The following is a 26,262-nucleotide window of genomic DNA, read 5'->3' on the forward strand; positions in this document are numbered from 1 at the left end:
AGCTAGGATTACAGGCCTGAGCCGCTAATTATTTTCTTTTCTTCTTTCTCATTCTCTCTCTCTCTTTTTTTTTTTTTTTTTTTTTACCATGTTGCCCAGGCTGGTCTTGAACTCCTGGACTCAAGAGATCCGCCACTCTGCCTCCCAAAATGCCGTGATTACAGGTATGAGCCACCACACCCAGCAATGCTGCAAGTCTTATGGGCCAGGATAGTGTAATCTAAGAAATGATATATGAAGAACACTCACAACAGGGAAGAGGTGAGGAGTGTCCAGGCAGAGAGAAGAGCATTTGCAGAGGCCCTGGGCGAGAAGAAACCTGCATCCTTTAAGGACCTAAATGAAGCCAAGCAGGCAGGGGCTAGATCACACATGGGGGCTTCATGCCCACCTTAAGTAGTTTGGGTCTTTAAAAAAGGAATGAGACTCCATAAAGAGGTTTTAAGGAGCGAATGCTATTGCTGCCATGAACAGATATTCCTTCCCCATAGCTGCAGAGCAGGCACAGGGCTGTTTTTGCCCGCCAGGATGTCCCCACCGTCTAGCCCAGAGCGGGGCCAGCGGCCGGCTCCTACCCACACTTGCTGGCGGGAAGACTGGACGCACTGCGGGACATAGTGATGTCCTGGGTTGGGGCTGAGGAAGGCCTATGCGCGGAGGGTGCGGCCTTCGGCTAAGGCAGAGGACCAGGGTTGGGTCCGTGGCGGCGGGAGGGGCGGCCTCCTGCGCTGGTCGCCCCAGGGGACCTGAGAGGCTCGACAAACAGTCGGCGCGTTTGGTACTCGCGCCTGCAGAGCTTTCAACCTCCGCGCCGGCTGCGCCTGTTTCTCGGCCAGGGGAGCAAGGCCACGCGGCCTACGTAGCCGAGTCGGAACCAACCGGTTGTTTAGTGCAACCTACCCCAGAACCTCCCGCGGCCCACAGAGCACAGGTGAGGCAGCAGACCGGGTGGGGTCGGTGTCGCGCCTGCGCCCGCCCGGACGCCTCGGGCCTGCCCGCTCCGCACCCTGGAAACCCCTGCACGCAGCCCCCCGGCGTCCCCACGCTCTCGGCCCTGCTGCGCCGGCGGCGGCCATCTCTGGGCGGCGGCGGCGGCGGCGGCGGGCGGTGTTTGCGCGGTCGGTGAGACCCGCGCGGGTGAGGCGCTGGGTGAGTTCCGGACGCTTCCAGCCGGCCCGCCGGTGATCCCAGACCTCGGGGCGGGACGCGGCTCCCGCTCACCGCCGGCAAAGGTGGAGGTGCGGCGGGGCGCGGGGCCAGCCCGGGGCGGTGCGGGGGCGTCCCTGCCTAGCGAGGCCCTGCCCCGCGACCTGCCGCACCCTCCTCCGGCCTGTTCGCGACCTCTAAAGATAATACTTGTCACTGTCGAAAACGTGGAACAGAAAGCAAGGAAGCAAGCAAAGCAGCCGTGCCGCTGCTCCCCAGAGACAAGCTGGGTTAACAGGAGGGTGTATATTCTTCCAGATGGTTTTTCCTTGTAATATGAGCGGGGCTTGTTTTTGCAGAACCTGCATCATAAAGTTCTCTCTCTCTCTTCTCTCTCTTTCTCTCTCTCTCTCTCTCTCTCTCGGCATGGCTTTGCACTGTGATTTACTAAATGTAGTTTCTCCCTGATGGTGAGCGTACAAGTGGTTTTCAGTTTTTAGTTATTGCAAAAAGTAATTCATTGAGCATCGTTGCATCTGGGTTTTTGAGCGTGATCATTTCTGTAGAATGAATCCCACAAGATTCGTTCTAAAACAAGATAGAATCCACGGTCTATACCACAAGGCTTCTGGTATACATTGTGAAATGGCCCTCAGAAAAGTTATTCTCCTTTTTGTACCTCCAGTAAGTAGCATTTGGGAATACTTGGCTCGAGGAGCTTCCCGAGTGATTTTACTGGAGACCCCCCTCACTTCATAAGAGGCCGGTCCGGAGATGAAGATGTCAACACTTGAGTGTGACTTGCATTATTGGCTGGCCCTACCTGGGGGCCTTTGCTGAAAAGGGAACCATGAGCATCTTAGTAACTACTATCATCTAGTAATTTTTAAACTGACTTCGGTTTATCTTGAACGAACCATTTCAGTCCCCAGTAAGAATAAACCTAAGTTAAGGCAAAATTCAGGTGGATTAGGTGAACAGTGGCAACGTGTTGGTGTTTAAGTCATGCTCTGAAACTTAGGTGTTGGGTTGCTAGGGAAGGGATTTTAAAAGATTGATGGGTAAGTATGAGATACTCAAAAAGCTTTCTTTGAAGACATGTAAAAAGTTTCAAATGCTTGGTATCATCTCCATCAGTGAAAGTAAGTGGAATATGGTTTTTCATCTTTTTAAATTTACATTTTAATAAAATATTTGCAAAAATAGAGGGTTTTTTGTATTTATCATTTTCCAGTTTGGTCATAGAATCTTGAAAATTAAGTACATGCATAAGAGTTTAAAAACAACAGTGGATTAATTTCTTGCTCCCAAGTTTCATTTTTTAATTTTTCAGACAGAATCTCCCTCTGTCACCCAGGCTGGAGTGCAGTGGCATGATCTCGGCTCACTGCAACCTCCACCTCCCGGGTTCAAGCGATTCTTGTGCCTCAGCCTCCGGAGTAGCTGGGATTTACAGACGTGCGCTACCATGCCCGGCAAATTTTTCTATTTTTGCAAAGACAGGATTTCACCGTTTTGTCCAGGCTGGTCTTGAACTATTGACCTCAAGTGATCCGACCGCCTTGACCTCCCAAAGTGCTGAGATTACGGGGTGTGAGCCATCGCGCCTGGCCACTTTCTCCAAAGTTTTAAACCAAAGCCTTCTACGGCAGAGCTAGGACCCTTCCTCTATGGCCCATTCTATCCTATGCTGCTTCCCTTTTTAAGGACACTCCCACTGTTGTGCTATAATCATCTCTTGGTATCTCCAGACTCTGCCACTCTGAGGTTAGTGCCCTGCCCAGAGCCTGGTACATAAGTACCCAATAACTATTGGTATGCTGGATTAACTTAGAATATGACATGTGCTTATTAAATTGAATTTGTAACTTAGAGATCTATGTGACAGATATTTCTGAGTGAAGTGGAAATTGGGGACAAGGACAGATGTTGTCATCTTTTGGTTACAGGTGCAGTTGCATCCCAAGAAACACTACAGCCAGGACACCTGCATTTTTTTTTCTTTTTTTGTTTTTTTTTTTAACAACGTTACTGAAATATAACTCACATACCATAAAATTCACCCATTTAAAGTATACAATTCTTTCCTATATAATTAACTTTTTGAAGTGGTAAAATATATACAACATAGATTTGCCATTTTAACAATTTTTTAGTGTACAATTCAGGGGCATTAAGTACATTCACAATAGTGTGCGATCATTGTCACTATCTATTTGCCAAACTTTTCAATACCTTAAACAGAAACACAGTAACCATTAAGCAATAACTCTGTGCTATGGTTTGGATATTTGTCCTTACCAAATCTCATGTAGAAATTTGATCCCCAGTGTGGCAGTATTGGGAAGTGGGGCCTAATGGGAGGTGTTTGGGTCATGGGGGCTGATCCCCAGTGAATACATTAATGCCCTCCCTTGGAGGTGAATGGGTTCTTGCTCTATCAGTTCTCACTAGAGCTGTTTGATAAAAAGAGCTTGTACCTCCCTGCTGTCTGTCCTGCTTTCTCTCTGGTCACATGCTCTCTACACAGCCAGCTCTCCTTTGCCTTCTGCCATGAGTAGAAGCAACTTGAGGCCCTCACCAAATGCAGATGCCCAATCTTGAGCTTCTCCAGACATCAGAATCATGAGCTAAATAAACCTTTTTTCTTTATAAATTATGCAACCTCGGGTATTCCTTTGTAGCAGCATGAAAGAGACTGAGACTTCTCATTGTTCCCTTCCCCCATTCCCAGGGAACATCTAATCTGCTTTCTGCCTCTATGAATGTCCCTTTTCTGGGTATTTTATATAAGTGGAATCATATTTGTCATTTTTTGTCTGGCTATTTCTTTTTCTTTTTTTTTTTCCGAGACGGAGTCTCGCTCTGTCACCCAGGCTGGAGTGCAGTGGTGCGATCTCAGCTCACTGCAAGCTCCGCCTCCCGGGTTCACGCCATTCTCCTGCCTCAGCCTCTTGAGTAGCTGGGACTACAGGCGCCCGCCACCACACCTGGCTAATTTTTTTGTATTTTTAGTAGAGACGGGGTTTCACCGTGTTAGCCAGGATGGTCTCGAACTCCTGACCTTGTGATCTGCCCGCCTCGGCCTCCCAAAGTGCTGGGATTACAGGCGTGAGTCACCGCGCCCGGCCTTGTCTGGCTATTTCACTTAGCATAAAGTTTTCATAGTTCATCCATGTTATAGCATATGTCAGAATATCATTCCTTATTTTGGCTGAATAAAAAGGAATATCCTTTGTATATATATGCATTTTATCACTTCTCAGCCTTTTGGCTGAGATCAAGTGTATGTACCGCGTTTTGTTTATTCTTATGTTGATGGACAACTTGGGTTGTTTTCATCTTTTGGCTATTGGAAAATGCTACAATGAACAATAGTATACAGGTGTCTGAGTGGCTGATTTCAAAACTTTTTGAGTGCATTCCTAGCAGCAGAATTGCTAGGTCATATAATAATTCTCTGTTTAGGTTTTGAGGAACTGTCATATCATTTTGTATGACAACTTCACCATTTTACAGTCCCACTAGCAATGTACAAGGATTCCAGTTTTTCCACATCCTTGCCAACACTGATTATTTTCTGTTTATTTTTAGTATAGCCATCCTAGTAGATGTGAAGTTGTATTTCATTGTCATTTTGATTTGCATTTCTGTCGTGATTAATGTTGTTTAGCATCTTTTCATGTGCTTATTGACCATTTGTATGTCTTCTTTAGAATAATGTCTGTGGAAGTCCTTTGCCTTTTTTTTTTTTTTTCCTGGAAACAGACTTTTGCTCTTGTTGCCCAGGCTGGAGTGCAATGGCACGATCTTGGTTTACTGCAGCCTCTGCCTCCTGGGTTCAAGCGATTCTCCTGCCTCAGCCTCCCGAGTAGCTAGCTGGGATTACAGGTGCCTGCCACCACACTCGGCTAATTTTTTGTATTTTTAGTAGAAACGGGGTTTCACCATGTTGGCCAGGTGACTGGTCTCGGACTCCTGACCTCAGGTGATCCACCCGCCTCGGCCTCCCAAATTGCTGGGATTACAGGTGTGAGCCACTGCGCCCGGCCCCTTTCCCATTTTTAAATTGGGTTGTCTTTTGTGTTTTTGAGCAGTAGAGTTCTTTATATATTCAGAATATGAAACCTCTATCAGATATATGATTTCCAAATATTTTCTCTCATCCTTGTCCTTTCACTTTCTAGATAATGTCCTTTGATGCACAAAAATTTTAGTTTGTTTTTGTTTTTTTGAGACAGGGTCTATTCTGTTGCCAAGGGTGGAGTGCAGTGGTGCAATCACAGCTCACCTGCAGCCTTGACCTCTCAGGCTTAAGTGATCCTCCCACTTCAGCCTCCCATGTAGCTGGGACTACAGGCATGCACCACCATGCCTGGCTAGTTTTTAAATCTTTTTACAGAGATGGGGTCTCCCTATGTTGCCCAGGCTGGTCTTGAACTCCTGGGCTCAAGCAATCCTCCCACCTTGACCTCCCAAATTGCTGGGAATGCGGATGTGAGCCACCACACCCAGTCAGTTTTAACTTTTGATGAAGTTCAATTTATCTATTTTTTTCTTTTGCTGCTATCCTTTTGGTGTCCTAAGAATCCATTGCCAAATCCAAGATCATGAGGATTTACCTCTATGTTTTCTTCTAAGAGTTTTGTGGTTTTTAGCTCTTACATTTAGATCATTGAGATAACTTTTGTATATGGTGTGAGATAGGTGAGGTTCAACTTAATTCTCTTGTGTATGAAAATCTAGTTTTCCCCATAACATCTGTTGAAGAGACTATTCTTTCCCCACCAGTTAGAGTTGGCACCCTCGTCAAAAATCATTTGGCCACAGATATGTGGATTTATTTCTGAACTCTCAAATTCTTTAAGGACAGAAACATTTTCTTCAGGCTGGGCATGGTGGCTTATGCCTGTAATCCCAGCACTTTGGGTGGCTGAGGTGGGAGGATCACTTGAGTTCAGGAGTTTGAGACCAGCTGGGGCAACATGGTGAAACCTCATCTTCACAAAAAATTACAAAATTAGCTGGGTGTTGTGGCACGTGTCTATGGTCCCAGCTACTAAGGAGGCTGAGGTGGGAGGATTGTTTGAGCCCAGGAGGTCGAGGCTGCAGTGAATCGAGATCACACCACTGCACTCCAGCCTGGATGACTAGAGTGAGACCCTGTCTCAAAAAACAAAAAAAAAGAAGGATTTTCTTCAAATTTCTGACAGCGTCTAGTACAGTATCTCTTGATAGCAGGTTCAAATGTTGAATGGAAAAACTGAAGGCCGGACATTTATCATAAGAAAACTTTTGTTGTGAAGGTACATCTCCCCTTGAGAAAACAAACAGAGCATAGCTGCTGCAAATCATACAAAACCATAGAAAAATTTAAAAGACATGTACGACCAGGTGCGGTGACTCATGCCTGTAATCTCAGCACCTTGGGAGGCCAAGTCAGGTGAATTACTTGAGCCCACGAATTCAAGACCAGCCTAGGTAACATGGTGAAACCTCATATCTACCATAAATACAAAAATGAGCCAGGTGTGGTGGTGTGTACCTGTAGTCCCAGCTACTTTGGAGGCTAAGGTGGGAGGATCCTTTGGGCCCAGGAGGTTGAGGCTGCAGTGAACATTGAGTATACCACTGCACTCCAGCCTGGGCAGCAGAATAAGACCCTGTCTCAAAACAAAAACAAAAACATGTACAGATGCTTCTTGACTTGTGATGGGGTTATATCCCAATAAACCCATTGCAAGTTGAAAATATTATAAGTTGAAAATGGATTTAGTACACCTAACCTATCAAACATCATGTCTTAGCCTTGCCTACCTTAAGTGTCCTCAGAATACTTACCTTAGCCCACATTTGGGCAAAATCATCTAACACAAAGCCTACGTTACAATGAAGTCTTGGCTGTCTCCTGTAATTTTTTGTACTGTAGTGAAAGTGAATGGTTGTATGGGTACTCAAAGTATGGTTCCTACCAAACACGTATCTCTTTTGCACCATCTTAAAGTCGGAAAATCATTAAGTCAAACCATTATAAGCCGGGGACCATCTGTATTTGACTTTGGAGTGCTTTCAGAACATTTGGTGGGCATTTAACTATTTGTTGAGTTAATGGATTACATTTGCTCATTCTGATATTACTTTGTATAGACCATCCAGAGAATCACCAGTTACGGAAGAAGTAAGTTGACTTTTGTGTGAGGATATTCTCAAAATGAAAAATCAGCTGATGGGCCAAAGTATCTTAAAGTCTGTTTTAAGTAAACATTGATCTCTGTGCTTTAGTGCCTTTTAGAATAATTATTCATGTTTACTTCCTTTCAGACCTCTAACCTAAATCTCTATTTTATTTCATGTTTCCCTAAAGACTCACTAGTGGGCATATTTTTACGTGCATTTGATGAGTTGACTAGTGGTTTTTAATGATTTTCCCTGATATGAATGGCCAAAAAACAGATGTCAGTCTGTTAACCTGTTGCATTTGTGGCTATTAAGAGTGTTTTCTATGTGCGCTCTCCTGCTTTTGAGCCAGAAGAGCAATTTCAATTAAATTTTAAAGTGGTGAGATTGGAATGGAATGTGTAAACTGACAGAGGTCATAAGACTAGTGAAACTGCTGGGATAGGTGATAGAGAAGCCCAAAAGCAGGAGGCAGAGTTGATTTTGGACATTTTTCTTAAACATTAGATGGGATTTGTTGATGGGAAGTATTGTTTGTGGTAAGATCATTTGAAAAGTTTTCTTTGCTCTGTGTGCATTATTGGCACCCTCTACAGCTTTGTGAGAAAGTTGGATAGGTAATAAGAACCCAGGACTGGCAGTGGAGATGGCACTTGGAGGGATATGTGTTACTGATTTCCCCATAATGAAGGAGAGAGGCTAGACCAGGTGATTTTATTGTTTTTTGTTTTCCAGTGCTGAAAATTGTATGACTCTCTCATATTTTGGTTAAGGCTGTTGTTATAAGATAGTGGTCACTTTAATCCTTGCATAGAAAGCAGTTTTTAAAGTTAATCTCTTCCTTTTAAAATGGTACAAAATTTGAAGTATTTCAGCCTTTTATAAGCTGAATATACTTTTAATGTTCCAAAGAATAATTTCGTTTGTTTTGTTGTTGTTGTTTTTTGCTTTTGGAACAGGGTCTTGCTCTGTTGGCCAGGTTAGAGTGCAGTGGCATGGTCATGGCTCACTGCAGTCTCAAACCCCTGGAATCGAGCGATCCTCCCTCCTCCCGTGTAGCTGGGACTATAGGCACGTGCCACCACACCCAGCTAATTTTTTTTGGTGTTACTCTGTTGACCAGGCTGGTCTCAAGTTCCTGGCTTCAAATGATTCTCCTCTCTCAGCCTCTCAAAGTGCGGGGATTACAGGGATGAGCCACCATGCACACTCCAAGGAGTAATTATAACAGTATTTTATAATTATTAACCATTTATAAAAAGATTTTTTTACTGTTTTGCTTAAAATAATGGATAGCATGAACAAGAAAATTGAAATATTACTTTGTATTAAAACAACATTTTATTTAATCAGAGAAAAACCGGCAAAGAGAGTAACAAATTTTATATTGATTTGTTACTTTGTTTAAGAAGAAACATCAATTTTGATATATAGTTATATAAGTAGAATTAGAATGCTTCAAATTTGCCAGATAATTGCTTCAGTACTTACTCTTATCTTTGTTTATAATCCTCTCCTGTCATGTACACTTTTAATTATTGGAGAATTAAAAATTGCTATTTTTTAGGTAGTCCTTAAATAATTGTTGAATGCCTGAATTATTGTTCATAGTTTAGAGAAGAAAAAATGTTTTAATGTGATCATGATTTCTAATCTTTCTTATAATTGGTGGTATTGCCTTTTATACTTCTCCATGAAAAGGTATTATAATTAAGATGTTGTATCTTAGTGTGATTTAGTAGTATTTGGAATTCCTTATAATAGAAAACAGAGCAATTGTTTTAGGTTTGAATACCTACATTACTGAACTTTCTAGAGTCTCTGAAAATTGAAGAGCAAAACTTGAATAGCACCCCTAAATACATTCTGATTTACAAAGGATGCCTTATCAAAGTTTATATTATGCTGTTTGGCTTATTTTTTATATTATATGTATGTATAATATGTATATATTATATATAATATGTATATATAATAAATATAATACATATATAAATATATATATAGTATTTATATGTACTCCAGACTGGGCAACAGAGTGAGACCCTGTCTCAAAACAGATATGTATATCTATATATATCTCTCTCTATCTACCTATCTACCTGTCTATCTATATCTGTCACCCAGGCTGGAGTACATGTAATTATACTATCTTACACTATCTATCTATCTATAATAGATCTATATATCATATCTATATATATAATATATATATATATGTTTTGAGACAGGGTCTCACTCTGTCACCCAGGCTGGAGTACATATAATTACATTGTGTATATACGTGTGTGTGTGTGTGTATATGTATGTATATAGTATCTACTATATATAATATATAATATATATTATTATTTTGGACATAGATACTATTTATATATAATATATATCTATATATTATCTACCTATATTATCTAATTAGATATCTAATTAGATAATATAGATATAGATACTATATATACTATATTATATATAGTATATATAGTGTATATAGTAACTATATATTATATATAGTATATATATAGATACCTGTTTTGAGACAGGGTCTCACTCTGTCATCCAGGCTGGAGTGCGGTGGCATGATCACTGCAGCCACTCACTGCAGCTTCTAACTCCTAGGCTCAAGCGATCCTCCCACCTTAGCCTCCCCAGTAGCTGGGACTACAGGTGCATGCCACCATGCCTGGCTGGCTTATTATATTGCTATGTATTCTTTTTGTTTTTATTGTTGTAGGATACCCTCTGGTTTCATAGGGGATAATCCTTAAGAGTAGAAAAGTTCACAAATTTGTGTGTTGCTAATTTTATAAAACATATTTATTTTAGGTACAAATATTTATCTAGTTTTTATTCTAAAATCCTTGGCTTTTCTGGCCTGTTGGATTGCTTTTATGAGTGCTAATTTCTTCTTTAATATCTTTTTGGCTGGGTATGTGGTGGCTCATGCCTGTAATCCCAGCACTTTGGGAGTCCGAGGCAGGTGGATCACTTGAGACCAGGAGTTCGAGACCAGCCTGACCAACATGGCAAAACCCCATCTCTACTAAAAATACAAAAAATTAGCCGGATGTGGTGGCATGCAGTTGTAGTCCCAGCTACTCAAGAGGCTGAGACATGAGAATTGCCTGAACCCAGGAGGCAGAAGTTGCAGTGAGCCAAGATCATGCCACTGCACTCCAGCTTGGGGGACAGAGTGAGGCTTTGTCTCAAAAACAAACAAAAAACTTTTTAATAATTTGTGACTTCTGGCTGTTTCCAGACAGAAAGGGTTAGCAGTCTCCCATTTTTAACCAGGAGAGAGCATTCTTGAGCATCTGTAGGAAACAGGCACTAATTAAGGAAAGGGCTAAACTAGGATAGATCTTGGAAGCAAAAAATAGTTGAATTTAGGATACTTTGGCAGGAGTGAAACTGTTAATCCCAAATCTTCAAATGTGAGGGTTTCCTATGCATGTGAATTTATGTGCACTTCTGATTTTAGTACAGCTTAATTAACACTGCAGCCAGTTACTGTTTAGTTCATTGCATAGTACAGTACTGGGCTCTAGTTCTGGGTTGGATCCTGCCAGTTACATGAGCAAGGCACATAACTTTTGTGGATTCATCATTGGCACTAGTAAATTAAATGGGCTTAAGTAAGGGGATAAATTAAGTTCACTCTGTGAGAGCAGACGAGCATATCCCTGTCTGCTTCTTGCAAACTCATTAGTTCTTTGAAGTTATCTAAACAGATTTTGAAAGTTATGTTCCACCATAGTGTAGCCTTCTAAAATAAAGATTACATTTTAAATTAGTTGCCACTTTAACAAATTGATGCTCCCAGAAGATACATTGTGTTTATCCTGGAGTTTGATGTATTCCCTGACTCATAGCCTTGGGGCTTCTTACGCTTCAACTTGAAAAGCATAGGACCCAGAGGATCTCTTAGGTCTCTTGCAGCTCTGATATGCTATAACACTTGCAACAAAGGAGAGTTTGTTCTTTAGTTTTGATAAAGTATACCTTTAAGAAATTATAAATCCATAACAGGGGAAAATATGACTGACTGATTTGCATGATGTAACATCTTTCTCTGAGAATTAAAGATTGCAATTCTATTTTATGTAGAAGCTGTTTCATCTGAAACTCCATGTAATTTAATAAATGGATTGCAAAATTAGAAAAACCCTTTGTAGATGTCATCATTGTTGCTTTCAATCTTTCTTTGCTGCAATTCTGCTTTTTTCTTTCCTGGCTGCTAATTGGATTAAAGACTGTTTTTGCCAACCATGGCATCTGGAGATGACAGTCCTATCTTTGAAGATGATGAAAGGTAAATGTCTTATCTTGCAGTAAACTAGCCGTTGACATTTTCAAGATTGTTATCATTCAAAAGAGTGATTTATCCAAGATACTCTGTTAAGAATACATTTTGTAAAATTGCAGAATACATGGTTCTGCTTTTGTGTGATTTAAAGCAGGAGTAGTAAATACCTGGCTGGAGGTAGCCACTAGTAACATGGCATCCATTTCAGTAGAGCCTTGATGTGAGGTCTTCTCATTTCTGTCAGCACAGAGTTCTTGGCAACCACTTCAAAATGATATAAAATCCATTTACCATCTTCAGTTTAGAGCGTACAGAGGAGATTAGGGTGAACAAAGAGGAAGATGTAGTTAAGAGAACAGGCTTTGGAGCCAGAATCCTAGGTTTAAATCCTACCTCTGCCACTTAATGTCATTGTGACCTTAGGTAAACCCTTAGCCTCTCTAAGCCTCATCTGTAAAATAAGGATACTAATAGTAGCCATCTCATGGTGATTCTATGAGTTAATATATTTAAAGCTCTTAGAACAATGACTGATACATAGTTATCACTTAATAGCTGTTAGCTATGATTATTATTACTGTAATGATACTTCTGTCAAAGCTAAAAAGATACACCAATATCAAAATATTAATTAGATATTATGTATGTATTATGTCATTCACATAGGATATATTAACATCAAAAATATATGTTGAAGTATATGCCAGAAATCTCTGACAAACCAAAATCCTTTATTTATTTCTTATTTTTGAGACAGTCTCACTCTTTCACCCGGGCTGGAACGTGGTGGTGCAATCATGGCTCACTGCAGCCTCAACCTCCTGGGCTAAGATGGCTCTCTTACCTCAGCATCCCAAGTAGCTGGGACTCCAGGCATGCGCCATCACGTGTGACTAATATGTTTGTAGAGACAGGGTTTCACCATGTTGTCCAGGCTGGTCTGGAACTCCTGGGCTCAAGTAATCTGCCCACCTCAGTCTCCCAAAGTGCTAGGATTACAGGCATGAGCCCCTGCACCCAGCCCAAAGTCCTTTATTTTTTTAAAATAAGATTTCCTGTAATAATGCCAAGAATATTTTTTATAACATTTAAAAATTATTTTTATCTTTATTATAGGGCATTTCTTCCATGACTTTTTTCTGTCTTAGTATAATAAATTAGAATCTTTTTGTTAAAACAAATCCCTAGTGCGAGTTTAAGTATGGGAGGTTTGGAGAGTTCTTGTTTTAGAGTGATTAGACCTGAAAAAGAGAAATAAAATTAAATACCATGGTTTTTACATGGGAGCTGGTGGGAGAAGAATAAAGACTTTTTACTGACCTTTCCATGCACTATACTGTAGCCTAACCTAGAATACTGACCAGGATAAACTGATGCATTCTTAATCCTATTAATATTAAGGTGGCTTTTTTTTAGAAGTAATCGGACTATGTACCCATATATAGTAGTTGTATCTTAAAGGAAGAGTGAATAAGAGGGAGAAAATAGTTACATGTACTGTGAGTAGAATTTCTTAGGTACTGTCACTTTAATATTTTGACATTTTAGAGGTTTTAATCTAATATTTTCATCTTGGAAGGATTAATTGGTTATTTAATTAGTATTTTGGCCTACTATAATTGCTTTATTTTATTCCTTTAGCCCTCCTTACAGCCTAGAAAAAATGACAGATCTCGTAGCTGTTTGGGATGTTGCTTTAAGTGACGGAGTCCACAAGATCGAATTTGAACATGGGACTACATCAGGCAAACGAGTAGTATATGTAGATGGAAAGGTAGGAAGAAAATATGTTACTTTGTAAAATATGATATATAGAGAAACTTGATTTTGTTAAAGTAGCATCTTCATATGTGAATTCAGGGCTTTTTTTTCTTGTAGTCATGTTTTTGATCTGTATCATTTTGCTGTGTAAAGCAAACATAGTTATAGAATTCATGGAATATAGCATGTAATATTTAAACTTAAAATGCTTTTATTTTCTAAAACCTTGGCATCATAAATTAATAAAATTACATCTTTTTTTTTTTCTTTTTTTTGAGACAGAGTCTCGCTGTGTCACCCAGGCTGGAGTGCAGTGGCACAGTCTCAGCTCACCACAACCTCCACCTTCTGTGTTTAAGCGATTCTCCTGCCTCAGCCTCTCAAGTAGCTGGGATTACAGGCACCTGCCATTACGCCCTGCTGATTTTTTTGTATTTTTAGTAGAGACAGGGTTTCACTGTTGGCCAGGCTGGTCTCAAACTCCTGACCTCATGATCTGCCCGCCTCAGCCTCCCAAAGCGCTGGGATTACAGGCATGAGCCACCACTCCCGGCAATGAAATTATATCTAAATGGCATTGCCTTTGTTCACTTTACGTTATTTCTAAAATTAGATATCAATTTTTCTTCCATTTGTTTCATATTTTTCTATTTTATTATGTAGGAAGAGATAAGAAAAGAGTGGATGTTCAAATTAGTGGGCAAAGAAACATTCTATGTTGGAGCTGCAAAGACAAAAGCGACCATAAATATAGATGCTATCAGTGGTTTTGCTTATGAATATACTCTGGAAATTAATGGGAAAAGTCTCAAGAAGTATATGGAGGACAGATCAAAAACCACCAATACTTGGGTATTACACATGGATGGTGAGAACTTTAGAATTGTTTTGGGTAAGTTAGTGCTGTTTCCGCAGAACTTTTTTTTTTTTTATAATGTCTGTTTAATTCCTGTAACTATTCAGACCTTCTATGGAGGTTTGAAAAGAAGAAGGAGTGTAAGTGCAGGTGTATTTCATTTGTTTAGAAACATTAAAAAAAATTTTTGTTTCCCATCTGCTTGGGATTGTCTAGCAGGTGTGTATATTGTCCAGCAGGTGTATTTCTAATGTGTCCTGAGTAAATGAAGCATTCATTTAATCCACCATTTTATATATAAGATATCTTAAGCCAGGTTTTATAGTGATGGATTTGAGGATTATAAATTTAGGTTTAAAAAAAATGTAATATTGCCAGGCGCAGTGACTCATGCTTGTAATCCCAGCACTTTGGTAGGCTGAGGCGGGTGGATCACCTGAGGTCAGGAGTTTGAGACCAGCCTGGCCAACATGGTGAAACCCCGTCTCTACTAAAAATACAAAAATTAGCAGGACATAGTGGCACATGCCTGTAATCCCAGCTACTCAGGAGGCTGAGGCAGGGGAATCACTTGAATCCAGGAGGCGGAGATTGCAATGAGCCGAGATCGCACCACTGCATTCCAGTCTCAAAAAAAGCAAGACTCCATCTCAAAAAAAAAAAAAAAAAAAAGTAATATTGATGTAGATTTTGGTATTATTTGGTATTTGTCTTTATAAATATATCTTAAAGGCAGTTGGAAATTTAGGATTTATCAGTAAGAAAGCAATATTTTCCTAGATAACAATAGGCTTAGGACTGCATCAGATCAAAATTGTCAAAGTCTAGGACTTTTTGAAGAGTTTTGTTTGTTTTTCTAGGCTTTTCTGTTTGGGTTTCTCTTTTCTTATGGGAAGCAGATATATATCTTTTCTTTGCCCATATTCCTATGTCTGTTAGCAGTTTTACTCGTGTTCTCTATTGCTTGGAATTCTTTTCATTCTTTTATGTTTTTGAGACAGAGTCTCACTTTGTCGCCCAGGCTGGAATGCAGTGGTGTGCATGAACATGGCTCACTGCAGCCTTGTCCTCCTGGGCTCAAGTGATCCTCCAGCCTCAGCCTCCCGAGTAGCTGGGACCACAGGTCCATGTCACCATGCCAGGCTAACTTTAAAAAAATTTTTTGTAGAGACAGGGTCTTGCCATGTTGGCCAGGCTAATCTCGAGCTCCTGGGCTCAAGTGATGCTCCTGCCTCAGCCTCCAAAAGTGCTGGGATTACAGGTGTGAGCAGCTGTGCCCACCTTTCTTTTCATTCTTAACAACAATATTCTTGGAAGTCTGTTGCCCTCCTGTTCTAAGTATCCAAGTCTGCTGCTTTGTGGCCACCCTAGGCTTTCTTTCATGGAACCCTTTTGTTCTTCCAGTTATTGAACCCCACAACTCCTGCTTTCATCTTTGTTTACTGGAATATATCCTTAGGTAATCTCCTGATAAAGGGTGTCTAAGAAATAAACATTACTTAGATCCTCATGCTAAGTTGATAGTTTTGTTCAGTACAGAGTTTTAATTTCAAACTCACTTTCTCTCAGAATTTTTGAAACCCTTGTTCCAGTAGCATCTATTCTCCATTGTTTTAAATGAAAAGTTTTGTGCCAATCTGAATCTCATTTTTTTTTTCCAGAAGGTTTTGGGAGCTCATCTTATCCCTTATATTTCCAAATTTCATAGTGATATGTTTAGGAATATAGTTACTCAACCTGCAATAAAGTTTTAGAACCACTGGATCTCATTAATAATGGAAATTTTAGTTTTTAAAAGGATTATGATTAGTGTCAACACACTTAAACATATGGGACTTTAACAGATGATGAAACCAGGCCTTTAAATTAATTTTAGGTACTTAATCACCTGCTTTGCCAACTTGTAATACAATTGATATTAACTTTTCCTAGGTGAAATGGAAGAGACTACCTGAGCTATGCCTAGCATACAGTTAGTTCTCTTTTAAATGTCCAGGGGCCTGCTTATCTACTTGTGAATTATCTCGGGTCTTTAAAAAATATATTTTTCTGCTTTTACTCCTTGTCTGCCTTTACTCTTCTTTATCCATTTGCAATCCCTCATGAGCCTGGAAATGAGACAGAGTTCAGCCCCAACTTGTCCCTTTTGCTGTTTGGAAGGGATAAGGGACCAGAGTTGTTTACTGAGGTAAAGGCAAAATTGCATATGTTATTGATATTGCTTGCACTTCTGCTTCCAAGATCCATCAAACTTTGGACTATGCTGACTACAGCCTACATTTTACAGATTAGTTATGAAGAATGCAGGCTCCAGGATCAGAGCTGTGTGATGGGCGAATTACTTAACCTCTGAACCTTGGTTTCCTCATCTGTAAAATGGGGATAATGTAACTCCCTCACAGAGTTGTGATATGAGTGAAGTTTAATTGATTTAGTACATGTAAAGTACTTAACAGTGTTTCTCACATTGTGAATTCTTTAAAAATATTATTTGTCAGCCAGGTGCAGTGGCTCACACCTGTAATCCCAGCACTTTGGGAGGCCGAAGTGGGAGGATCGCTTGAGCCCAGGAGTTCAAGACCAGCCTGGGCAACATAGGGAGACCTCATCTCTTCAAAATATTTAAAAATTAGCTAAGTGTAGTGGCACATGCCTGTAGTCCCAACTACTTGGGAGGCTGAGGCGAGAGGATCACTTGAGCCTAGGGGTTCAAGGTTGCAGTGAGCTAAATTGCACCACTGCATTCCAGCATGGATGACAGAGTGAGACCCTGCCTCAAAATTTTAATAATTTGGCTGGGCATGGTAGCTCACACCTGTAATCCCAGCACTGTGGGAGGCCAAGGCAGGTGGATCACTTGAGGTCAGGAGTTCGAGACCAGCCTGACCAACATGGTGAAACCCCATCTCTACTAAAAATACAAAAATTAGCTGGGCGTGGTGGTGGGCACCTGTAATCCCAGCTACTCGGGAGGCTGAGGCAGGAGAATTGCTTGAGCCTGGGAGGCGGAGGTTGCAGTGAGCTGAGATTGCGCCACTGCACTCCAGCCTGGGTGACCAAGCAAGACTCTGTCTCAAAAAAAAAAAATTGATAATAATTTAAAAATATTATTTGTGGTGATTATTACTACTCATGGGCAAAGAATGGGCTTATCTAGAGTCTCCTGGTAAAATTCACTCTTATATGTTATGTGGCAAGTTTCAAATAACAATATTATATGACTTGCTAAATTTTATATTGAGAAATTAGAGCAAGGCCACAAAAAAGCTTTGAATAACAAAACATTATGATTTACTGAGGTCATATTATGTGCCAGATACTATACTAGGCACTTTATATAATTATTTCTAACCCTTATAACAGCCTATGGGAAAGGTGGTATCATCTTCATTTGCCCCTGAGGAAATGGAAGCTCAGAGTGGTGGTGACTTGCCAAAGGGTACTGCTAGTAAAGAGTGATGCTGAGACCTGACCTCAAAGATCATGTGCATTTTTTTTCACCACCTAAAAAATGTGAGGCATATAAGGGCAATGAAAACAGGGTTGGTTAGCATTCTCAGCTCTTGTAGTCTCCACACCACTGAATACCATGGGAGGAAAATAAAGCTGGCAGGAGGAAAGTACATATGAAACTTCACGCTGGAAGGAAATTCTCTTTCTGTTCTGAAAAGTTTCTCTTCTCTGATAGCATTTACAGAACATAACCTGCTCAGGACTCACCTGGGAAGTCCCTAGCTATTGTTCATGTGGCTGAGGGAATCCGCAGGCAAAGAGGAGATGCTCCAAGATGAACATGCAGCAGCACCTCCCATGAGTCACTAAATCCACCACTGAGTCATAATAGATTTGAAATTTTATCAGCTAGATATGTCCTTTTATTAACATACCATTTTGAATAGGTTACATACTCAAGATTCAGAAATCAAAATGCTATTAAAAGACACATTAAAAAGTCTTGCTTCCATCCCTGTTCCCATCTGCCATGTTCCCCCATCAAGATAACCATTTTTAGTGTCACTCTAGTGTTTCTTTATTCAGATTCAAGAGAGTACACATATTCTCTCTTACCACATAAAAGCATCTTGCTTTATTCACTTATTATATTCCGAAGATCCTTTTATATCAGAACCTAAAGAACTTTTTCATATTTTTTATAGCTGCAGAGTAAATTTCAATAGTAAATGGTGTATTTAGCTCATTCCCAACTGATGAACACTTGAGCTGTTTCTAATCTTTTGCTGTTAGAAGCAATGCTGCATGAATAGCTTTGTTTGCATGCCTCTTGGAACAGGACACATATTATATTAGTACACATTTCTGGAAGTAGGAAAGTAGGACTTCTATTCTTCTGGGTCAAAGACTAATTGTATTTTTCATCTTAATAGATTTTGCCCATTTGCCTTCCATGGTACTTTTACCATTTGGTACCCCCGTTAGCTATTTTCCCCAGGTTCTCCAGCAGAACATGTAGCCAAACTTTTGGATTTTTTGGCATTCTGCTAGGTGAAGCAATGGTATTTCAGGGTTGTTTTTGTCTTTTTCATAAGTGAGGTTGAGCATCTTAGTTTTAAGTTTCTTTTGTATTTCCTTTGTCATGATGCCTGTTCATGCCCTTTGCCCCATTTTCTTTTGGTTGTTGGTCTTTTTCTCCTTGATTTCTCATAGTCTTCACATTAGTAAGTTTAGTCCTTTGTTCATGCTGTGAGTTTGACATATTTTTTTCCGAGTTTGTCATTTATTACATGACTTTGCTAATGTGTGTGCATTTTTCTTCAATTGTGCTGTGGCTTTTTTACTTTTTTTTTTTCCCCAAGACAGGATCTCACTCTGTCGCCCAGGCTGGAGTGCAGTGGTGCAATTTTGGCTCACTGCAACCTCTGCCTCCCGGGTTCAAGCAATTCTCCTGCCTCAGCCTCCTGAGTAGCTGGGATTACAGGCGCCCGCAACTACGTCCAGCTAATTTTTTGTATTTTTAGTAGAGACGGGGTTTCACCATGTTGGCCAGACTGGTCTCGAACTCCTGACCTTGTGATTTGCCTGCCTCAGCTTCCCAAAGTGCTGGGATTACAGGCATGAGCCACCGTGCCTGGCCTTTTTTTGTACTTTTATGTAGTCAAATTTAATACATTTTCTTTTAGGGCTTCTGGATTAGTAGTGTTCTTCAGAGGCATGCTAATACGCTATTGTAGAAACTCTGAGTACACGTACATGTTCAGTAAGCATAGCAAGTAAAATACCAGTTTCTACCATCATCGTGGTTTATCATAGCACTGTGTGCACTGATCATGTCTTGGGACAAGTTGAGTTTACCTGCACCTGTGACTATAGCAGCTTTCTACGAAGGCTGCCACTGAGGTGACCCCTGCCCATATCTCCTGGACCCCTCTGGCTTTCTCTTTTTCCATCTAGCACACCTCAAAGGCTTTTCTCCCATCTCTAAGTGAGGCTCCCATCTCAAGGTATGGGGAGAGAAAGAACCCCCTTTAGACTGTGCTCCTGGAGCAGATGGCCAGGCAGTCAGACCCTGGACTGGTGCCTCAAACCTGACCCCCGGACTCCTTGTGCACGTACAGGCCATACTTCCTTCTCTTCTTCACTATAATACCCAAAGCTCAACTTCTGGCTTCTTGATTAGTGTAGTCTTCTCTCCTGCTACTCCTGAGGACACTAACATTTGCAAGGGGCTCTGGGGACTCCTCCACCCTGAGATGAGCTATGGCAAGTTAACTGATCCATTTAAGTGTGTCGGGGCAGCATTTTGTTCCATATTGTTCCTTAGTGTGCAGTCCACCAGCTATACCTATTTTTTACTTGTAATCCAATAATTTTTCTCTAAACTGAAACCATTATGAAAAGGAATAGACATTATTGTACTACCTAGTAAGAAGCTGGACTAGATTTCTAAAGCGGACATGCTGTCTATCCTATATAAACCCCGTGGCAGCTGCTTTCAGTGGTCTCTTTGTGCCATCACCCAGTTGGGTGAGTGTGGGAGGCAGGGGAGTCATCTGGTCAATATTGAAGGGCATTTTGTATGGAAGGGTCCCTCCTCACATTCATCTGTATGCATCCTTCTTTTTTATTTATTTATTTATTTATTTATTTTTGAGATGGAGTCTTTCTCTGTTGCCCAGGCTGGAGTAAAGTGGTGCGGTCTCGGCTCACTGCAAGCTCCACCTCCCAGGTTCACGCCATTCTCCTGCCTCAGCCTCCCAAGTAGCTGGGACTACAGGCACCCACCACCATGCCCGGCTAATTATTGTATTTTTAGTAGAGATGGGGTTTCACCGTATTAGCCAGGATGGTCTCGATCTCCTGACCTTGTGATCCGCCTGCCTCAGTCTCCCAAAGTGCTGGGGTTACAGGCGTGAGCCACCGCGCCCGGCCTGTATGCATCCTTCTTTAAAGATTGTCCTTTTGGATTCATTTTGTTTCATAAGGCTTCATCAATTTGTATTAAGACCATAACTTTCTCTTAAAAGGTTGTTTTGTTTCATTATAGTTTTATGAACAAAGAACAAACACAGCTCCTTCAAATTTTAGGAGAGTCTCCAAGCCATGAAAGCCATGAAAAAGTGTTGGGTTTTGGAATATTAATGGAGTTTTAGAGATCTGGTATATCAATCCTTTCCTAAAGTAATAAATAGGAAAAGTTAACTTTATCTTTAAATCACAGAATTATAACTTAAAGTTTTTATGTTATCTTTACAGAAAAAGATACTATGGACGTATGGTGCAATGGTAAAAAATTGGAGACAGCGGTAAGTTGACTATTTGATGACTCTTAGTGCCATGTGTCTAAGTTACCATTGAATTGTTGCTGCATTTCCTAATTATAGAGATTTTATAATGAATCAAGGCCCTCTTGATAAAAACAAAAAAGGGATTAAGTACTCCTGACTTCAGATTCTGAAAACCTTTGCCAGATGGTGCCTGGTACCATGAGTTTGGAAACAACTTATGTTCTTAGCTGGCACTAGCTTCATACTCTCCCTTTCCTGTCCTGGACCAGGCTCCAGCATAGCAAGTAAAATACCTAGCAAGTAAAATACTTAAAAGAGCCCCTAGTTAAAAAATTATATCCCCAAAGGTTGGTGTCCTCTTGTGTTGATCCATTTGAAGTGGTGCGTTATCACTGCTTCTCAAACTTGCATGCACAGAAATTGCCAGGGATCTTGTTAAAATGCTAATTCTAACATTTCCCTAGGTGCTGCTAATGCTACTGGTCCACAGATCACACTTTAGGAATGCTTTACACCATACACTCAAAGCAGATGGTTCTTTTCTGAAAGCGAGATTTTTGTAAAATGAGTGATACAGTATCAGATGACACGAAGGTAGACGAACAGGAAAGGGCACTCTCACGAACCCCAGAGGACAAGTGGAATTTTAGACCAGCAGTGCCAATGCGAGGAGAAAGAGGCTACCCCAGTCACTGTGGCCAGGCACACTGAAATCCCCATCTAGATAGACTCCAGTGTGTTTGACTTTTGCTATCAGGTGCTTCGATTACTATGGCTGTGGATGGGATGAATGTACGAGTGAATTTCAAGCAGGAGTGAAACAGTAGTAGTGTGCACAGGGGAGAGAGTGGGAAACAGAAAGTGTGGGACTAGGAGCCAAAATCACTGGGTGGTAATCCCCATGTCTTATGGGGTCTGTGGGCCAAGCAGGGAGTGCTATCCCTGGGACCCACCTTTCATGCTGGCTCCAGATGTGAACATCAGGGCTAGAGATAATCGGAAGCTCTCTTCTCTGGTCACATTTTGCATGTTGTAGTTGCTTTTATCTCATTTGTATAGTATAGGTTTAAGACAGTGAGAAAAGGTGATTTTGGTAGTTGGAGGAAAGGAGGTCTGGGATTAATTCATTCAGAAGACCACCTAGAACCTACTTGGTCTGATAGCTGTTTCTGAGGAGGTGACAAAGCCAGAAATCAAAAATTACAAAGATGAAGCCACACGTGGTAGCACAGGTCTGTAGTGGCTTCCTACTTGGGAGGCTGACGTGAGAGGGACCCTTGAGCCTAGGAGTTTTAGGCCAGCCTGAGAAACATAGTGAGACCCATCTCTAAAAAAATTAATCAATCAATTGAAATTTAAAAGTTACAAAGATGAATGCTTTTCTGTTTCTGAGTCCTGAAGAATTTAATTTGGGCTCACTCTAAATTGAGTGCTTGAGCTGCTCTCTGGGTTAAATCTACTGATAGAGACTTCTTTTATGCAGAGAGGCTTGGAGAGTGCTTCAGTATTTTATGGCCCCCTTTGGAAAAACTCCAGTTACCACTAACATGGATCAGATACCTACTGTGTGCCCAATGCCATACCTGGTGGTTCTTCCTGTTCTTTTTTTCCTACCCTGGAATTCTCTAGATAGGGAATCAGCACTTTTGAATCGCATTTCCTCCTATACTCAAGAAATTCTCCAGTGCACATGTAAAGAGAATGCTGTTTTATGGTATTAAGAATATGGTTGTACTGGGCAAGGTGACTCATGCATGTAATCCCAGCACTTTGGGAGGCTGAGGCGGGCAGATTGCTTGAACCTAGGAGTTAGAGACTAGTTTGGGTGACATGGCGAAACCCCTCTCTACTAAAAATACAAAAATTAATAGAGCATGGTGGCACATGCCTATAGTCCCAGCTACTCAGGAGGCTGAGGTGGAAGAATTACCTGAGCCCAGGGAGATTGAGGCTGCAGTGAGCCAAGGTTGCACCACGGCACTCCAGCCTCGGTAACAGAATGTGAGACCCTGTCTCAAAAAAAAAAAAAAAAAAAAAAAAATGCAGTTGTAACTTTGGGAGGCCAAGATGGGAGGATCATTTGAGGCCAGGAGCTCATGACCACCCTGGGCAACATGATGAGACCCTATCTCTATAAATTTTTTTTTTTTAAGTTAGCTGTGTATGGTGGTGTGTACCTGGTCCCCGCTGCTCAGGAGGCTGAGGCAGGAGGACTGCTTGAGCCCAGGAGTTCAAGGCTGCAATGAACTACAGTTGTACCCCTGTACTCCAGCCTGGGTGGCAAGAGCAAGACCCTGTCACACACATACACAAGGAATGTTGTTGTGGTTGTAAAAAGGTGAAAATAATATTCATCCACATGTCTTTGTTTTGTAGTAATTAACAGGAAACTACATGTGTTTGGAAAATAGCTCTTTATAACACAGTTGCCTTCTCATTGTAACTACAACCTAGTTTGCAGGGCAGTTTGGGCAGCCCCATATCTAGGCAGCCTTCCCCAGTACTGTACGTACCCACAACAAACTCATCTTGTTGCCTGTGAGTTACAGCTTATTTTCTCCTTTTTATCTCAAAGCATCGTGCCAAAATTATATATTTGTCCAATTGCCAAGAAGCTACGTATATAGATTATATTACCTAACTCTTGCCCTTTCTTCCGAAGTCTTTTTTCAAGGCTCAATATTAAAAATGGGGACAAGAACACACTGCACCCAAGGACATGCTTGTGGTATTCAGCACACCTCCCATAAGGAGCCACGGGCCACATCCTTCCCAGAGCTAGGAAAAGGCTTCTCTCCCTGAGGCATCCTGTGCCTTCTTTGGCTTGGTATTGTTAACTGGGGGGCCTTGTTCTATCTACTTTGGCTGCCAGGAAGCTAATAGCCAGGGGGTTTAAGTCTGATTTTCGGTTTCTTTGCTTTCTGGCATAAATCTTTTTTTTATCCTCTAAGCCTCTTCTTTCTTCCTTCCTTCTCTGCGCTACCTGGCGCTAATCTTTTTACTCTAGATCACTGCTACTCAATCAAAGCATAATATGAGGCACAGATAGGACCTTCATGTGTAATTTTAATTTATCTAGTATCCATATTTGAAAAAATTTTAGGTGAAGTTAAATATTATATTTGATTTAAATCAATATACCAAAAATAGTATTTAACATGTAATCAGTATAAAAAGTTATTTTATACATTTTTTTGTTTCATACTAGGTCTTCTAAATCCAGTGTCTATTTTATATTTAAACAGCATATCTATTTTCAGACTAGTCAGTTTCAAGTGCCCAATAGCCACATGTGGCCAGTGGCTACTATATTGAACAGAACAGGTATAGATTTAGTGGTGTTTGGTTTTGTTATATGTATATTTTATTGTAAGCCACCTTATACCCAGAGGAATCAGATTTTCAGAGTGGCTAAGAACACTCCATCCCTGGCTGGATGCAGTGGCTCACACCTGTAATCCCAGCACTGTGGGAGGCTAAGGTGGGTAGATCACTTGAGGTATATTATAAATAACTAATAAATGTCATATTTATCATTTTTATTTTTGAAAACATAGACACATAGTCATGAGGTTTATATTCCTCCCCCAAGAATTTAAGATTCTTAAGGATTGTAGGGGTTATGAAAAGGAAACTTTCAATTCATAACAGAAATGTAAAAGCATCTAAGTACAAGCTTTAGACTTTGTTTTTCAAAGCTTATTGTTTAACTAATACATTATTTTATTGCACTACTAGTACTTTTAGATGGTGTGAATGCTCTAGACAGAGATAAAAGTTTCTGCACCACTAATTCCTTCTTCTTTTGTTGCTCCAGGGTGAGTTTGTAGATGATGGGACTGAAACTCACTTCAGTATCGGGAACCATGACTGTTACATAAAGGCTGTCAGTAGTGGGAAGCGGAAAGAAGGGATTATTCATACTCTCATTGTGGATAATAGAGAAATCCCAGAGATTGCAAGTTAATGAATTTTCATCTTAAGAAGTAAAGATCAGGACTTTTTAATTACTGTGGTAATTAAATGTGTTCAGTATGTACTTATCAGTACATTTAGTCTGCAATGTTTTAATTTTTTAAAAAGTTACATGAAACTAACATTCCAAGGGTCAGGAAAAAAACCAATTATGTATAGTCAGTCATAAAAATTACAATTTATGATGCAAATAATGTAAAATGTTTTAAAGACAAATGGCAAATAAGATATGGACCAAAGTCACTAATGTTTTACAACAGTAACCTTTACTATAATAAATACTTTTTTAAAAATCTGCTTGATTTGTGTTTATATGTATGGGTAAGTCTTTATGTGTTTTTAACCTGTGCAGATAGGTTTTCTCTCTAGTTTAAAGCAGTTGGTACATAATGATACAATTAGTTTAACTGAAGAAAATGAGAAACTTTTTTTTATTTGGAAACATTAAGGAAACTTCAGATAGTGTCACAAGAATTTAATTTAAAATGTGGGTTTCTGAAAATGTAGTTGTTTTGTTTAATTAACATGGTGAAGACATAAACCAAAAGGAAAAGAAGCAAACTCCTTTACACCAGATTGTATCAAGTGCTTCCTCAGGCAGTATTTAAAAAGTCTGAGTTGCGTATCTGTGCCTGGATGTGGCACCAGTGTTTGTTAGTGCTTCTGTGACTGAATCGGCCTGTGCAGGCATACTCACAAAGACCAGCCAAGTCAGTACATTAAGTGCCTGAGGGTTGGTCACTTCAATACTCTGAAAGTTTTTCAAGGCAGGATATAGTTTAATAGTAGACCACATTGGGGCATTTCACATCTGTTATCACTGCTGATCTTCTGTGTGAAGGGGCATTCTCCATTTTTTTGACTTGCTCTGTCCAATATGGTTGCCATTAGTCACATGGCTATTTAAGTTAATTAAAATTAAGTACAATCAAAAATTCAGTTTCTTAGTCACGCTAGCTACACTTCAAGTGCTCAACAGTCACATGTGGCTAGTGGCTATCATACCAGACAGTATATAGAACATTTCCGTCACCACACCAAGTTCTGTTGGACAGCACTGGTCTAGATAGATAGATAGATAGACTGTCTCAGGCTGAGTGAGTTGCTCAGTAGTGGCATAGGATTTTAAATCCAGGTTTTTCTGATACTAAGACTTAGGCCCTTTACTACGATCTCCCTGTCATTAACATATTTTGAAGAGATTTTGGGCAGAACAGGGGCAGAACAGAGGCAGAACCAGGTTCTAACAGCAGGAAAGAGAAATTGAGGGGCAGGAGAGCAGTGAGGGAAGACATTTTGGA

General features: G+C 40.5%; 2 protein-coding genes across 8 annotated transcripts in view; one reads left to right on the top strand and one right to left on the bottom strand.

Annotated features, from left to right (window-relative positions):
- The window catches only part of CEP70 (centrosomal protein 70), a 134,731-nt gene extending 133,734 nt beyond the window's left edge, over positions 1-997 (bottom strand). For 2 of the 3 annotated variants that reach the window (XM_054681094.2, XM_063806259.1), the window contains exon 1: positions 901-997. The gene's annotated coding sequence lies outside the window, so the exon portion shown is untranslated. Of the gene's footprint in view, positions 1-249; positions 735-900 lie in introns of those variants that run through there. The other variant, XM_063806258.1, reaches the window with a different exon arrangement.
- On the top strand, positions 728-25,258 carry FAIM (Fas apoptotic inhibitory molecule). Of its 5 annotated transcripts, none has more exons than XM_001157144.7 (6): positions 765-931; positions 11,573-11,632; positions 13,268-13,400; positions 14,051-14,279; positions 20,955-21,004; positions 24,804-25,258. In XM_001157144.7, the coding sequence occupies exons 2-6, from the start codon at positions 11,589-11,591 to the stop codon at positions 24,951-24,953; spliced, it is 606 nt and encodes a 201-aa protein (XP_001157144.1). In that variant the 5' UTR covers positions 765-931; positions 11,573-11,588; the 3' UTR covers positions 24,954-25,258. The 5 variants fall into 5 exon arrangements, with proteins under 5 accessions (XP_001157252.1, XP_001157144.1, XP_001157090.1 ...); XM_009446551.4 differs by lacking the exon at positions 765-931 and adding an exon at positions 1,107-1,149; XM_001157252.8 differs by lacking the exon at positions 11,573-11,632 and having other exon boundaries at positions 728-931.
- The last annotated feature ends 1,004 nt before the right edge of the window (positions 25,259-26,262 follow it).

Source organism: Pan troglodytes, chromosome 2, assembly GCF_028858775.2.
Source record: "Pan troglodytes isolate AG18354 chromosome 2, NHGRI_mPanTro3-v2.0_pri, whole genome shotgun sequence".
Lineage (NCBI taxonomy): Eukaryota > Metazoa > Chordata > Mammalia > Primates > Hominidae > Pan > Pan troglodytes.

Coding starts and splice junctions, on each gene's coding strand:
- FAIM (XM_009446552.5), top strand. CDS start 2,834: ATGCTGCTTCCCTTTTTAAGGACACTCCCACTGTTGTGCTATAATCAT. Junction 2,914..13,267: donor CCAGACTCTGCCACTCTGAG/GTTAGTGCCCTG, acceptor TTATTCCTTTAG/CCCTCCTTACAGCCTAGAAA. Junction 21,005..24,803: donor GTAAAAAATTGGAGACAGCG/GTAAGTTGACTA, acceptor TTGTTGCTCCAG/GGTGAGTTTGTAGATGATGG.